The sequence below is a fragment of the Egretta garzetta genome, unplaced genomic scaffold (genome assembly GCF_000687185.1).
Source record: "Egretta garzetta isolate BGI_Z169 unplaced genomic scaffold, ASM68718v1 scaffold143, whole genome shotgun sequence".
Taxonomy (NCBI): domain Eukaryota; kingdom Metazoa; phylum Chordata; class Aves; order Pelecaniformes; family Ardeidae; genus Egretta; species Egretta garzetta.
In genome coordinates this window covers 2,213,625-2,230,699 of record NW_009259310.1, presented here as the reverse complement: position 1 = coordinate 2,230,699, position 17,075 = coordinate 2,213,625, and the positions used below count along the sequence as shown (strand labels likewise).

At 46.0% G+C, this 17,075-nt stretch overlaps 1 protein-coding gene across 1 annotated transcript in view; it reads right to left on the bottom strand.

The window, feature by feature from the left end:
- LOC104124041 (discoidin domain-containing receptor 2) overlaps window positions 1–5,713 on the bottom strand; it is a 31,031-nt gene extending 25,318 nt beyond the window's left edge. The window contains exons 1-2 of the mRNA XM_009636345.2: window positions 5,650–5,713; window positions 1,238–1,340 (exon numbers count right to left, since the gene is read on the bottom strand). Coding sequence (XP_009634640.1) covers window positions 1,238–1,340; window positions 5,650–5,713 — 167 coding nt within the window. The remainder of the gene's footprint in view (window positions 1–1,237; window positions 1,341–5,649) is intronic.
- Between the last annotated feature and the right edge of the window lie 11,362 nt (window positions 5,714–17,075).

Below are 17,075 nucleotides of genomic sequence, written 5' to 3'. Positions count from 1 at the left end.
ATATATAGTAAAAAGTTGTAAGAAAGGCGGGAAGGGTGACTGTGAAATGACAGGGACAGACATCTGCACAGGACAACTATGACCTCTAACAAAACAAAGTCAGCTAGAGGGTGCCTTCACGTCTTCACCCTGTGGACATCCAGCTGCCCTGGCAAAAAGATGATGGTAACAGATGGTAAGTGATGCCTGAAGTATTTGCAGAACTGGAGATAAGCCATACCTCGGAGAACAAAATAAGTCTCCCAGCTTTCAGACCCACAGGCTTGTTCAAACTCTGGTAAAAACATGCGACACTTAGCATCTTTGTTCTACCATGGACTAAGAAAAAAATAAAAATCAAGTACTAGGAAAATTGTATGATTTTGGACTGCCCAAATTCATCATAAAAATGTAAGTATCATAGTTAACCTGAAATTCAAACCTGACTTGCACTGAAACTGTAGGAACATTTGATATCATTATTATAAACAATTTTAAGGAAACGTATATTTCTAAGTATTTTGTGACTCATCTGTTAGCTTTAAAAGAAAAGAAATGACGAAAAAAATGAAAAGCCAAGCTTATGAGAAAGACTGTAGTACTGCTTGACATTGAAAGAAAATGCATTATCTGCTTTTTAACAATTTCTTAGCTCTGCAGTTTCCAGGTTTTTGAGTCAAAGTGGACACAGCCTATTTCCTCAATATGATGCTGCTGAAAAGTTCATCCTCATAAATGATTTCCTATGATTTAGTTTAAAGAATCCCAGGGGCACTGTCCTTAGCTGACCTGTAAGTCATAAATCCATTAGAGATTTATTCACAGAACTATAGGAAGAACAGTGTCAGAAACAACTGCTGGAAGTCTCCAGTCCAATCTCCTGCTCACAGCAGCGCTAACTCCAAAGCTACGGCGTGTTGCTCAAGGACTTGTACAGCCACATCCTGAAAGTCTCCAAACACTGAGACACCACCACATCTCTGGGTACCTGTTTAAGAGCTCCACCACTTCATTCTCATGGGGAAGGATTTTTTTTTTTCTTAATGTTGATTCAGAACTTCCTGTATTACAGCTTGTGACCACAACCACTGCCTCTTGGTCTTTCACCATGCACTTATTAGATTTAATATGGAAGCAGTGAACAAGCTAAGCAAAGATTGCTTTAAGGGTGAGGAAACATCTTCCTCAGTGACATACTAGATATCTAAAAGAAAAAAAAAAAAAAGGATTACATTTTTTTTGCTAGAGATTAACTTACCGTGCATACTGGGGTCCTGTGGAATCATACCACTGGCTGGAAGCAGTTATGTCTTCATCCCGTATCGTCCCTTCATGCATACCCAAAGGATAGCGGCATATAGCTGAAGATGGAAACAAAAGCAAGTAAAAAAAAAAAAAAAAAAATCAGTACTGTTTCTTTCTAAATCACCAGACAAGTTTAATTAAAAGCTATCAATGCCTAGGGAATAAACATGGGAATGATAAAATAGAGAATGCAAATAAAGAGGATGAAATAATTACCATAAACTGAAATAAGTAATGAAATACACTCATTCAGCAGAGTTCTGGCAAGGCAAAAAGCTTTACAAAGAAATGTTTTAAGAACATGAAAGCCAAAACCATACTAGTGTTAATGGTTGCACAGACCTATTTTATAATGAAAAATTGTTTATCAATAATGATGCGACATAAAAAGGAAGAATTTGTTAAAGATTTTTCTCCTGGAATAAACTGGATGCTTGACTTTGCTTTCAGATAAGAACAGTTATTATTTTCATCAGTCCAGTAACAAGCAAGACATTAAACAGCTTCTATTACAGATGACTAGACTAGCTTAGGGAAACATCTGCTCAGCCATGTCACTACAGGTTAGAGCTTACATCTGAGCCCAAGCCCCCAGCCATCCATGCTGCCCCATCCTGGTCTGTTCCCTGCCTCTAGCCACAAGCAAACAAGCACCTCTCTCCAGCCGTGAGAAGACTCTCAAACTTGGTGCCTCCAGGGAGTACAGACACAACTGGCTCAAGCCATGAAGCTCGACAAGCTCAACACAGCTCAATACACCGAAGACAGAGCAGATGTAGCTTACAAATCCAAGCTGGCCAAGCTCTCTCCCCTGACAAGTTTTTAAACATGTGTTGGAATACTAGAGATGTTACAGAAGACTCAGTCTTAATGTATTCATTAAGGCTCAGTATTCAAAACAGGCAAGCAAGATATTTTTGTCAGACTGACATCAACGGCAGATTAAAAGGAAGTTACATGGGATTAAATCATGAAACAATTAAAAGACAAAAACATAGTCAATGGCAAGTCCCAGAAAAAAGGAAATGGACTTTCCTATGGATATCTGGTCTTCGCCCTCCAAGCTCACAGTAGCCCCATCACAACAGCCCCAGCTCCTCCCCTGTCTGCAGTGACACCAGCACATGCTCCAGTCACTCCAGAGCGGCACGCACTTCGGCTGCCATCCTCACTGCTACGCTGCCTGCTGCCGTACCAGCAGTTCTGCCTGCCTTTCCTTCAGCAAGTGCACTGCCTCGGGCATCTTCCTCATTTCTGTATCTCAGGCCTGCTACTCTTCTACCAAACCTGAATAAGGCTGTTCACCAGGTTCAGAAGCTATAAGAAAAGAGAGGCATGAAACCCACCTTGTTGTTGCCACCATACAGAATAAACAACTGCAGGCCGAATAACTACCTGACAGATTTCAGCATAGAAATGTTTGCAAACAGACGTTATTTCAACAGGGTTTGGCTGCAGCTGCTGTCAGGCACAGTACCAACAAATGTGTGATGTTCTATATATTCCTAAATAATCTTGTAATGGTGATTGGTGGTGAGGTGACAATGTTTGCTGATGATACCAGAATATTTAATATAGAAAAAAGGCAAATTATGGGAACACATACAAAACAAACTAGAAAACACCATTACACCACCGTCTGTATTCATAGTCAGATCCCAGTCAGATATGGAATAGAGCTCTTACTCCTTCCTTCTCCCATCAAAAGGCAGAGAAGGCAACACAGATGATACGGAAGGAAAGATCAGCAACCTGAGATTACAAAAGAGATTACTGAAGTATGACAAAGATCATTTATGTCCTGAGCAATTACTCAGTGTCTCTCATATTACCAGAACCAGGAGGCATCAAAATGCCAAGGGTTCACATGGGTTCAAAAATCAGCTTGAGAAACGTAGTTACCACAGGCAAATACTCAAGTGCTAGCTCAGAAAGCTCCTGAGCAGCAGACTGCAGCAAGCCAAGAGCGTACCTGGGGTAAAGCACTGCTGTGTGCTTGCCTATTGGTGCACTCTTCCAGAACCAGCAAGGATGGGACCCTGCTGGAGTCAGGACACCAAGGTGGATGGGCCTCTGGTCTCACCCAGAACATTCATTCATACATCTGAGGTTTCTTAAGAGGCCTGTTTACAGAAGAATTCATTGGGAGGCAGCTGGTGTCTGGCTGGGATCAAGCACAGTGATTGTGGCTGCTGAAAGCCAACTGAGGGCTCCAACCCTACTCTGATTCTGAACAGTAAATTTAGTAAGCCAAACTAGCCTCACCTGTCTTCACTCTTACCTGTCCCACGACAGACCAGTACAATCTGATCTACAGCTGGCAAGCTAGTATGTTGCTGAACTATGAGTAATTATCTGAAGATTTTCCAAAAGGGTTGAAGTAGTCATCTAAAAGCAGAAAGGGTTTCTGTGTTTCTGCTGTGGGAGTCCTGTCTGGTCACACCTTATTTAAAGGTCAAGTACACGTAAAGGTCAAGCCTGCAGCAATGCCAGGCTGAGAGCTAGCTAGTTGGGAAGGACTCTGGGGGATCAGGACTTAACGCAATCCTGAACAAAATTCATTTGTTCACAAACCCAGGGCTTGCAGATGGAAGCCCAAGTGGCCCTAGCACTGAGGGATGCACTCTGCAGGTGGCTGTGGCTCTCGCCAAAACAAGCGGCATGAGGCTCTCACAGAAATGCACATCCTCTCAAGCAAAACCATCCTTGGGTTCTGTTTAGGTGCCACCAGGACTCCTGCTCAGACATCTCCGACCCTTTACTATGCACTCAGGGACACGCTCACCTGCCATGCAGACAAGATACCTGGAGGGTCAGAAAAGTATCACAGCTCACCTCTGTTAATGAGGTCAAACAACTGATGCTGGGCAGAAGGACTGCACAGGATCCTTCCTACACAGGTCTGAAATCATGCAAAAAGCAGCTCCTTTTGTTTAGAAGGCAATGCAGGAGGTGCTCCAGACCACTCCTGGAGTAGATCAGGAGGTGAAGAGCAACGGAGCCTGTGGGCATCACAACTGAGGAGCGTCAGCTGGGCTATGGGTGTGCTGGAGTCTGGGTGGGAGCAACCGGGCACAGCCCCTTGGGACAGAGGGGCAGCTGAGCAGCTTTGGTTGCTGAGAACACAAAGCTGCTTGAGGAAGTCACAGGCAGAACAGAGAAGTCTGAGCAAAGCTACGTGCTTATTTCTCAGTGGAAAAGATTACTGCAGGAGGGTGGGACCACAGCCCTGTGCTCAGAGCCCACCCCACCTCCCAGGATCCTGTGGTGGGGGAAGCTATTCCTGCACCTTAGGATGCACTAGTTTCTGTACTTAACACCACCAAAAGGGATCTGCATGTGACTGAACCTCTAGCTGTCAGCTTCCCTCTTCTTCCACTAGTTTTAACCATCAGAACCAGATGGTAACCCCAGTTCAAAGCTGGACGTGTTGGGGGGTGTACAGCACAGCGCACAGCTGTGTAACGGGGAGTGCAGGAGTGGCTGCTGAGCTCCCCCACAGGCTTCGCTTCACTTCTGGGTGGTTGCAGCACAACCTCAAACCGCTGCAGAGGTCTACAGGCCAGAGCAGGGTCAGAGCCAGGCACAGTCAAAGGGCTCCAAACAGAGCCAGACCCAGCGGAGCAAACGAAGGCCCTCAGGGTAGCACTGCTGCCTCACCACACCTTCAGCCAAGCTGAAAAAGGATTAGACTCATTTATTTCACAGACTGTCTCCAACTCAAACCACCTCATTATGGGGACTTTTGCAATATATTGCAGACCATTATTCTTACTCATCTCAGTCATGATTATAACTTGCCAAATGCTGCAGGATAAGAGGTCATGCCCTGCACAGGGACTCATAGGCTCATATCCCTATCTCTGCCCTAGCTTTGTGCCAGGTAGGGTTTTTTACCTTTCCTTCCACAACTCTCTCTTTAGAACATCTCTTGCTGGCTGGGGAGCTATAGTTTATGCTTTGCTAACTGGTAGTTTACTTTCCACAGTGAGCACAGTATTTCTGAGACAGTTTAGAGCCACATTTGTTTTGCAGACCACATGGTCAAATTGACAAAGAGATAATCAGAGCTCAAAACAGGCCTGCTGAGAGCACAGACCCTCTGAGTGGGCAGAGAAAGGAGTACATCCATGTGCCTGAGCACTTCTGGGACTGTCAGGAGAGGGGTTTCACTCCAGTACAGCTGTCAAGTAAGACTGGCCAACTCAGTTCAGAAGACAACACTCAGGGTCTACATTAGTGATTATGTTCATGTGCGTTTGTTAACATTTATATGCATTCACTGTGAGAGGGCAAAGAAAGGCTGAGAACAAACATATGAAAGGTGGGAGATTAGAGTCCTCTCCTGGCCTGGCAGCTCCCTACCAGGGTTGACTTCGGTGCCAGATGGCTCAGGCAGTGAGGCCAACAGCAGCATGCAGAAGATCATGGTAGCAATTGGAGGCGCTGTGCAGGGTCAGATGGGCGCGAGTCCTTCAAAGACAGCAGCTGCCATCTACATTTCTGAAAGACAAAGCAAAGAGAGAAGATGAGAGTCCTCCAAAGACAGGACTTCTCTGTGCTGCAGACTTGCTATATTGTCATTGCCTCGTGACAGGTTGGGCAATCTTCCATGACTCTGAGCATGTCTTGACCCTATTCCGACCCACCACCTGATCAGAGGCTTAGCGAAGAACTAATTGTTCCTGACTACCCATACCATCTCTAAAGCTATTCATGTAACTCAGTTTTTAGGAGCTCAGCTGCCATGACTACTGTGCAGACACACTCTCAGCTGCCTTTAAGCAAGTCCAATGCAAAGTAATCTCTCCCCCATTGATTCTTCACTTTCCTTATTATATTAACAAGTCCTGAAGCTGCATCTACAATGAACCTGGATAGTCCAACCAGGCTCCCCGAGTGGGGCTTATCCACCCAACGCACACTGCTGCCTGCACCAGCTCTCTACTCCAAGTAGCCAAGCAGGCACTCTGGAACTTGTCATACAACCTTAAGTGTCTAAAACAGGGCAAAAATAATCTCTCCCTATACGCCCATGTTGCTGCCAAAAGAGCATGTGCACTCATACATGTGAGCACACTTAATTTCCTGTTTGGAAACAAGGAAAATAGCAAAGGGCTTAGACACTGGCAATTTCAGTGGAAAGCCAAGATAACACCTAAAGGAACACAAGGTCATATCAGCAAAGTTATGTGAATTCTTTGTGCCCACATTCACTACGAAGAGCCTCGGGAGGTTCCCATCCTGGAAGACAGCTTTACAGATGGCAGGTTAGAGGCTCTGTCTCATATTGAAGTGTCAGGCAAGAAGAAAACAGAACAAATCAATAAATGAAAAGTTACCAGGACTAGAGGGTGTTTGCTCAAGAATCCTCAGAGTGGTAGTAAAAAGGCAAAACTGAATGTTAGGATTTGTTAGTAAAGGAAGAGAGGATAAAAAAGGGACCATCACTATGCCAGTGCATACACACGTATAAGAAAGCCAGAGCATCTGATGCCATTAGCTCAGAGATTTGTAACACAAGGCTGTATTTTTTCCACCCAACATAATTAAACTGTACAAGTCACAGCCGTGAGTTGCCGTAGATACCAAAACAATGGGATGTATTCACAACAGACAGATACACCACAGCTTTTAAATCCAAAGGTAAAACCTTTGGCTCAGGAAATCCCCCAGCTGCAGATTGCTAGATGCCCAGAAGCTAAATCAGGGTTAGAATCACTGAGGCTTGCCCTGTTTTTATTCTCTTTCCTAAGGATTTGCTACTGGCCATTGTCCCTGCTGGATTCTGTCAGAAGAGATGGCTCTGAGCCTGAAAAACAACTAAGGGCCTTCTTAGGAAATGAGCCAAATGCTCATGCAGAAAGGGAAACTAATGATCAGTGGATTCTGCCTGGCGGTGCTGTGCCCAGCCATGCGACAAGGCAAGTGAACCTAAAAATGACCTTAAAATTGCCAGGACCCCTCCTGCTTCAGCCACCTCTTCTGCTCCGCGTGAGCACCCTGGCCAAGGCTGGGAGGAGGGCGACCACGAGGTTCTGCAATTTTGTGGCATCTTGGGTGGTAAGTGTGCCAAAGCGCAGCACTGGAGAGGAAAGGCAGCCTGTATCTCAGCAAGAGGGTCTGGCAATCAGAAAAGAGGTTTTGACGAAACACTCTCAAGCTGTGTGTGCATCCAAGGTTGTCTTTCCCCCTGAAATGGAGGGGGGTGATCTCCGATGCAAACACACCAATTCCCACCATCCCATGACAGACTACAAGCACCATGGAGCAGAGACTTCTCGTAGCCATGCAGAGGGAGATTTTGTAAAGACATTTCTAAAGCAGAGTTTGAAGACAGACCTGGTAGATGTTAGCCTATGCAGGTGATTTTCTAGGGTGCCCCAGAGGCTCCCGAAACAGGACTTGGAAGGGAATGGGGGAGAGTTCAGCACTAGAGCAGACTGTCCTTCCACAGGACATGAGAAAGGGAAGTGCCATGAACATTAAGGGTTTAACTTTAACCACATTCCTGGAGGAAGTGATCGAAGACACAGCAGAGAGCTGTTTGGTGGTTTATGGGGTGCCCTGACTATGGCCCAGGTGTCTGCCCAGAGCACCTGCACTATGCAGGTGTAGCCTGGGCTGGAGAAGATTCTTCTGCTGGGTCCTTGTGCTGGACTAGCCACTGAACAGGGCTGCAAGTTGCTGAGGAGACCCTGGCAGAGCAGCAGCTCAGAGATCTCAGGTGATTCCTAAGATGGAGGTTTAAGGGCTGCCAGCTATACTGGAGCCCTCAGATGGCAGAGGATGAGCACACATGTTCCATGCCCTCATCACCCCCTTCAGAGCCTAGAAACAGAGCCTGGCAAACAGGCATCTGTAAAGAGAGAGGCTAGCACCCACCAAAACACCCTGGGGTTTCCCTCTGTAACATGGCCAGGGTTAAGGGTGGCCAGAGAGCACTGGAGCAGCAGTCGTACGTGGCTAGGTGAGGACCAGAGCCTGCTGTTGAAGCAAAAAAGAAATGAGAGCAACCCCAGACACCACTGCAAGTGTTCAGATGCCTTGGCTTCCCATTTGATCCAGAAGCCCAAAGAAGGATCAACAGCAGGGAAGCAGATGTCCAGGCACAGTGGAGCACCCAACCCCTGCCATCAGCACAGAGCCCACAGCCCAGCTGGGATCAGCTACCACTCCAAGCAAAAGGTACCAAGCTGCAACTTAGCATAAGGATTTTGGCTTTTGACAATAGAGTAGTTGTGCCAAGTTTCTCTCATCCTCTCAAAATGACATGCGAGCAAGTCATGACAACAGCCGCCAACATCACAGCAATCTAATAATCTGCTGTGTAACATGAACAGCAACATTATCTCATTTGACCAGGTACAGACCAAACACCATAATTTAAGTGCCCATATGCTTTATGCAAAGCTCACACCATGTTCTAAATCACACCTATTGTGCTGCCACATAGCCAGTCACATCATTTAACCGCTTGAATGCGGTGATCAGAATGTAAAAGATAACAGGAGGGAAGAAGGAATAGGGTGGAGGGTGGACAAGGAAAGTCACATAGAAACGCCCAAGCACCACGTCGGCTGCTGCTGCTGAGCCAGCAACCAGCACTGGAGGAAAGGTATGGGTTGGGGGGGCTCAGTTGTCTGTCCCACCCTGTCCTGCCGGCAGTACCCTGTGAACTGGGGGCTTCCCAGGACTTGATGGGTATGTGGAGCTCAGCAGGTCACACAAAAATAGTGTGGCTTAAGGGAGCTGCAAACCAAAACTGGAAGATGTGGCCATAGAGGCCAGCGTGGCCTCCAGGAGAGAAAAGGAAAGCTTCAGAGCTTGCTCTAGAGCTCGCCTGTATGCAGCTCTGTGCCTGTGAAAGCTGGCTTTGAATTTGACCCTTGACTAAAGAGCATCCAAGAAGAGCAGGATGCATCCTTGGGATGTGTCTATCTCCACTGACAATAAAGGGAGCCTAAATGGCTGGCCTGGACTAGCCTCATCATTCCCAGGTGGCCACAGTTTGATGACACAACTTCTCATCTTTTTATGTGGCATTGATGAACTATTCCCAGCAGTTCAGGGGACTCCAGCAGCTGGGTTCAGGCTGTGCTGGGTTTGCTCTTTCCACCACACTTGGTTCCCAGTCCTGGCCCATCAAAGCATATGTTTGGGAGAGGTGCAGCACACGGGGAGCCAACAGTGTCACTTCTCAGCCTCTAGTGCTCTACAGCAGCTGCTGTTCTCTTGAGCAAGGACACCAAGAGCGTTTTTCACTCCTGTCTCGTTATTTAGAGGAACCTCAGCTCCACTCAGGAGCTCATATTGCTGAAATCGCTGTTTGAAGAACTACTGATGCTGATTTCTGCTGAGTCTAAATCTCAGCTAGTAGTAGTAGATTGGATTCCTAACTGCACACTTCCAAGTGCTGAAACACACTGGAACACACTACTAAACACAGGCCTCTGTATAAACTGCTTGGAAGTCATCATCTTAACAATTTTTTTCTGGGTAGACAACTTGGTACTTGTCCTCATAGCATTTTCAGCTGCATTAGAGTCCCTTGCTGTACTCGCGCCTTTCTTCCTGACCTGCCCACACATACACAGAAAGTGCCAAAACTACAGCACAGGCCTGAAACCAGCAAAAACAGGATTAGCAACATTCTCACAGAGGCAAGAAAGTGTTAAACTGTTCTCGGGACTGAATGGATCAAGTTGCTAATTGCTAACAGCTGGCTGCAGGAGAATAAAATCCTGTTACAATCATTGTGAGAGTGGAAAAAAAAAAATCTACTTGCTGAAAAACTCAGTAAGAAATGCAAAAGAGGGCAGTTTTTTCCCCAATATACCCAGCGGATACCAGGCCTAAAAAGCTGATCCATCCCTCGGCAGAGAAACAGCTCGCTGTGACCCAGCACTGTCCCCAGCACAGCACGGGGCCTGCAAGCAAAAGCCTGGGCACAGTGGGTGCGGGAGGGAGCTATTCTTTAGTGATGCTCATGAAGAAGGTGGGACTTGGAGCTCCTCCAGGTACTGTTCTCCCTCCAGAGATCTATTACGGAGGTCTGGCATGTTTGCAAGCCTCTCTAGATCCCAACTGAAACAGGCATTTGTTTTAACTGGTTCCTTCGCAGATCATTACCTTGGAGTGGGACCTTTGGGTTTGCTGCAGGAATCCCATTACAGATGCCCAGCACTGTGCCAAGAAACTCCACAGTCATGATCAAAACTCATAGCTGTGTGTATGATGCACTCTGTATGTATTACAAGAGGATCTACGCTAAATCAAAGTATCCTCAGAAGAGATTCAGGAACAGTCAGGAGGACTGGACGGTATCTCCTAGCATTCGTAGAGGAATTCAAGGAGGAAACAGCAAAGCTACTAATTGGGACAGTATCTGAAGCCTGAAGAAATACAGGCTGGAAAGTGTGATTTCCATTTTTCTGGCTCCAGAACCATGGTGGAACATTTCTCTCTGCCTCAGAATTAGCCCGAGATACCCCAAACGCAGCAGTCTTCCTCTGGAGCACACACAGCCCATGCAGCTCCAGTTAGGACCAGAGTTCACTGAAGAAAACACTTAGCAGAAAGGATTCTGATCATTTCTTAAAACGTTTTGTTTGATTTACAATTCAAATACTTCTTGCTGCTGGTATCAATTCTGGTTTTTTAAGAGGGCTTTTAAGACCTAGTCATCGCCTCCCTATACATTCCTATTTACCATTAACAAAGTTTCTGCCTTTGCAGCTCAGCAAGCATCATGCTAAGAGTGTGCAGAGACAACAGTCTTAAGGAAAGGCAGTAACTTCTAAGAAACCAACAGCCATCAGATTGGAAAAAGCAGAGCAGGGCTGCTGGGCTGAGAAGACAGCCACCCACTCCAGCAGAGCCACTGGAGGGTGAATGGATGGGACCAGTAACAGGACAGCCACACCACACATGCAGGTGCCCTGCGAGACGGCAGCAACAAGTTTTCCCTTAGGGTGAACTCAGAGTGTGGTCTCTGTGGCCATCCCAAGATTCAGCCAAGCAGGTAGCATGGGGAGAGGTCCCTGCATGACATATGGGTGGCACCCGGACAAACCAAGGGCAAACAGTGACACCAAGAATCAACACATTAGACAGTAACAGGGGAGCTGGGCAAGCCCAGCATGAAGCATGACGCTGCAACAGGAGTTCTTCCATACAGGCACCAACAGATATGGCCGGAAAGAGCATAAACCCATGGCAATGGTAGGAATGTGGTAAGGGATGTAGGGCAGGAACGATACCACAAAGTGATGTCCAAAGCAGTAACATGTCTGGACGGATAAAGGTAACCAGATTTTAGGTGAAAGGGTTGGGTTAATAGAGATGCATGTGAGAGCTAAGACACAGCAATAGGAAAAGTGAGACAGGAATAGGCTCCAGCATGATCTTTGAGGTGGCATTAGGAGACCTGTCACCACAAGAGAGACAAAAGAACACGTGGGGCTAAGAAAGGGACCACAACATGTGGGAGTGGCACATGGGCTGGGGACAGGGACACCACAGAACTGGGTCTGAGACAGTGGCAGAAGAACAGGAATATCGATGTCTGGATGTACTTTGTGGTTGCCCTCTTGAGGGGTGCGTGATAGGACTGCCCTCAAGCTGAGGAAGGTTCAAACCTCTTTTTCCACATTATAGCCACATATCTAATGGGGCTATTATGAAAAAAAGTGAGACCTCACTCTTGCTAGATTTTAGGAGAAAAACAGCTTTCCAGTTACCCATGACATAGCCATTTAACACTGGGGAAGGTCCAGCCCATGGACTCAAGCACAAAGGATAGTCGTACCTACAACCCGGAGAGAGATGCAGGTGTTTGGTGGATCTCCAGCTCCTTTGCTAAATCCCCCAGGATTTTCCCATTGCTTACTGGCCAGTCCCACAGGAGTGGGGTGTCCTCTGTTTGTGAAACTGCACAGAGCACTTTTTTCTCAAAACCAGACTTAGGGATAAATGAACAAATGTAACGTAATCCATCAAAGTAACCAGGCCAAAATTAGAAACCATTAGAAAGGCAAACCCAAAGATAAGGAAAAGCAATTCATTGTACTAACAATGGGTGCTTCTTAGCTCAGCTAATCCAAAAACATAGCTGCCCTTCCCCATGGACTTTAGGGCAAGGGTACGCTGTGCTTATCTCAACTGAAGAACCTGGAGGTACTTCCCACGACCCAGGCAGACCTGCCAGGGACATTGTGAGTCTATATGGGACAGGAACACATGACAAATGCATGCCGTCCACCAGGTACCTTAAACCTAAACCCAGCAGCAGGGGCAAGGAGAGCCTCACTGCACCCCAGCAAGCCCTCCAAAATACAGGTCCTCTCAACGGAGGAGCAGCCTCCAGGCTCCAGTCACGCTGTTTCTGTGTGACAGATGATGCAGGGAGGGCAGAAGTGGCAGGAACACAGTTGTGCACAGACAAAAACTCCAAGTATCTCCCTTTTCCTTGCCCAAGCAGCAGTGATCATCATCCCTTAACAGAGCTTCCTCCCCACACAGAAGGCCACCAGAGAACACCCAGCATGTTGACATTTTTACCTCACGCTGGCATCTCCAGCTTTTTTTTTGAGAAGGTTGCTTACTTTTTTTTAAACTATCCTTAAAACATATCAGCTACGAGTTAGCAATAGTTCTCTCAAGACCTACAATCTTCCACTGTGAGAGTCTCACATAGCAACCATATATATGACACGTTAACCACACAGATGACAGATGGAGTATTAAGAGCACTCAATCTAAACCACCTTCCTCCCTCCCCATTCTCAAGGGGCTCCACCATAACCTTTTACTTAACTGTACTCAAACTTGCATTCAGGAGATCAGGTTACTGAGTCGCAGAATTATTTGGGCTGGAGGAGATCCTCAGGAGAGCATCTAATCCCACCTCCTGCTCAAAGCAGGGTTAGCACCAATTTCAGAGCAGCCTGCACAGGACTTCATCCAGCTGGGTCTTAAAAACCTCAGAGGATGGAGACTCCCCCACCTCTCTGGGCAACCTCTTCCACTGCTTGACTATCCACAGAGGGGAAAACTTCATCCCTCCTGTGCTAAGGCAGAGCCTCCTGTCGTTTCAGTCAATGATCACTGTCAACCCTCCTGCCACGTACCTCAGTAAAGAGCCTGTTTCTGTCGTCTTGATAATCTGCTCTTCGGCATCCCTATCTCTTGTCCCAACTAAACCACCCTGGCTCCATCAGCCTCCTCAGTGAAGCCAAATTTCAGTATTAATTTCAGTATTAAATCACTTAATATTTCCTCCCCGGTCACCACTCCTGAGACTGAGGCTCCGTCCAGGCAGTGGGACAGCTCTGGTCAGATTTTGCCCACAAAGAAGCCAGTGGGAGTCATAGCAAAGTAGGGAATAACTGAGTTTGCCCCATACTGGTGCCAGAGGATGGCTGGAGCACTACTCCATGGCCCTCTGTTTAGGGACTGTGTGGATCACATTCGCCCTGCTAACTATTTTTGAGAGGTATCAGGTGGCACTTTCTAAATCAACTTATTCAACACAGTACTGATGGGCGAAATGGAAACTGAGATACTGCCGCCTTAGCACAGCAAGAGGACAGGGACTGGCTACATTAACAGCAAAGACCAGGCACTACCAAAACTGCTCAGGAGGGTGCTTCTCAGCTCAGAGCCCACCAGCTACCAGCAATGGAGAAGCAGCCTAGCAGAGTGTGAAGGATGTGCCAGAGATCAGACCCTGCCCAGGGAGAGGGGACCTGCCTTTACCGCTCTGCCCAGGAGCTGCCCCGGGACCCGACATGCTCCCGCTCCCAGAGCGGAGCCTCTTCTGCCTCCCGGGAACAGCAGCATTTGGTCAACAGCAGGGAACTTCATTGGGATCCAGGTATCTGATGTCAACACAGTTACTTTTGGCAACCGGTACAGGAATCTCACTAAAAACCACAATCTGAAGACTTTTCAGACGTGATCTGCTTTCCATCAGAGCACATGGGTCACTGAGCATATTCTTTCTTTAATTTGACATTGATTTACTAATGCACCAGCTTCCCCGGATCTCGCTCTGGATTGAGGTTGGTCTCAACTGCCAGTTGGTTACCTACTCCCACTCTATTTTAAAACATTGCCACAACATTTGTTTTCCCAAACCTCTGGAACTCCTTTGGTCTTCCCAGATTTATTACACATCAGCAGCCAGGATTCAGAAAGCTGCTTTGCCAATTTGTTTTAAACAAACAGGCTCCAATCTTGCTCAAATTTCAAAGACTTTAAAACATTATCTTGCATTTAACACCCTCCCTCGTTACCAGTGCACCAGAAGGTATTTGATATCCTCATAAACAAGAGTACATCATCCAGCTTCTCCCCAAACACAGAAAACATTTTACTTCTCAGCACTGTTATTAGCACTCAGTTGGTTTTTTTAAGCTTTCCCAACAATATAAACACCATTGATGAAATTTATTTTGTTATACAGATATTAAAATATTTCTCACTGCCCTGACATATATTTGCTATGCTTTTTCAGTCATCTTTAGCTTTGCTTATTAATTGCCTACCTACCTAGTTTACAGTAACAGCTACTTATCTGTAGGGCAGATAAGATTAATAGGACAAGGGGAAATGGCCCTAAGTTGTGCCAGGGCAGGTTTAGGTTGGACATTGGGAAAAACTCCTTCCCCAAAAGGGCTGTCAAGCACTGGAAGGGGCTGCCCAGGGAAGGGGTCCAGTCCCCACCCCTGGGGGGATTTAAAAGCCAGGCAGAGGAGGTGCTTAGGGACAGGGTTTGTTAGTGGTGGGATGGCAGGGTCAGGGGAACAGTTGGGCTTGATGAGCTTAAAGGGCTTTTCCAACCTAAACGATTCCATGACTCTATGGTTCTGTATTATCCACAACTTTTTTTTTTTTTTCCCCCAAAATATTTCTAGGTGATTCTTTTTAAAAGATAAAACATGATTACTGGGACAGACTCTTCGCAAAACCAGAAGGGAAGCAAACAAAGTCACGTAGAGCAGCACATAGTACCCAGCACCAAGCTGAGAAGCTGCTGGTTTTTGCAAGGGTGGAAGCCAAACTCTAAGAGATGGTTCAGTGAAAATCAAAACAGAAACACTATTTTGGAACATCAACTAATTTCGCTGGCAATCTAGTTTCCTTAAAACCACCACAGAAATGCTGATACTACCAAAAGCTACGCCTTATGAATTTTGTAAAATGTCTCTTCATATTCATAAAATAAAAATTCAGTGCACCTGTCACTGGAACACGGATCTTGCCCTTGGCTTGAGAAGCACTACTGGCTCTGCTGTAACCTCACCAAAAAAAAAAAAACCAAACATGTTTGTAAGTGTGAAAAGCCACGCCATGCATCTACAAAAAGATACCAAACTGGAGTAAGCTTTGCCAGTCTCAGAAAGAAGCAAAAATTATTATCACTTACTGCCTTCCACAGAACTAAATAACTCCAAATACCAAAAAGCAGCAAGCAGGAAGCATCACTGCCCTCCCACAGCACACTGGCCTGACCCGGAGGGGGTCAAGGCAGGTTGTGTCCTCAGTGTTACCGTTTCTTCAGAGGCCAAGCAGAACATGCATCCATGCACACGACTGAGAAAGTAGAATCTGGGTACAGACAGCGGTTACACTCTGCTTGAACAAACTTTGTTTACTACACAAAGTGCTTTTAAAGTTTCATTTATGAAGCGCCTGGGAAAGACGGGAGCAATGAGTGGCAACACTTAAGGATCAGCTGAAATCGCTGCATGAAGCCTGGAGACACCAGGGAGGATTCCCAGGCAGATCTAACCACCTTCTGCAGGGTTTACTATTTACTAGTACAACTCTTTACAAGATAAAATTTAACTTCTCACGTATGGAGATGAAATTTCACTTAACTAAACATTCCAGCAAAATACCTAGCATGACTATAGTTCAGAGAAGATCTTTGCTTACCACAATGTATTTCAAGCAATCAAACCAAATGTTTTGTTTATAAACAAAGGAGAAGACAAGAACACTGAATAAGCTCTAGCAGCGTCTCACAGCTATGGAAAGCCAGAATGGCCGATTCTGATCAAATTTTCTCAAGACCAGAAAACAGGAGCCCACAGGGAAGTAATAATATTTAGCAATTCCACAGAAGGCAGGTAGCTGCAGGAAAATCTGGGATTCTTTGAGACAAAGAGAAGATAAATGGGAGAGATGAGGGGAAAAAAGAAACATGTAAAATAATGACGCCTAGACTGAAAAAAAAAGGATCCCATTTGCCTCTTTTCCATACTGAAAATGAACTGAAATTAAAAAACAACAAATTAAAGCTGAGGAAATGAAATTCCACGGCATACCATGCACATTAAGCCTCTGGGACATATTGCCACAGAGCAATGTGGGAGTAATTCAATAAAATACTGGAAGTGGATCTACATAATAAGAACATCTGCAATTCCATTAACAGAGTAAAGGAAAGAGTACACTGGATAGAAATTTTCATCCAGCCAGGCATAAGCAAACCAGTGATTGTTGTGACCAGAAAGTTCTCTCCTTACACAGGCAGGCTATTCCACATTTGTCTGCATTCGAGCTCTTGGGCTTTCATGTGCCATGTGCCAAGGAGCCGCTGCCCCAGATAAGATGGGTGCCTGAGTAGGTGGGCTGTGATCTAATCCAGTTTGTCAATCTTCAAGTCTGCGTATAGAGATCACATTTCAGTTTTCGGCAGCTTATTGTGCAGCTTCTCAGGAAACAACCAAAAAAAAAAAAAAAAAAAAAACCCCCCCCCCCTTTTTTTTTTTTTTTTTTTA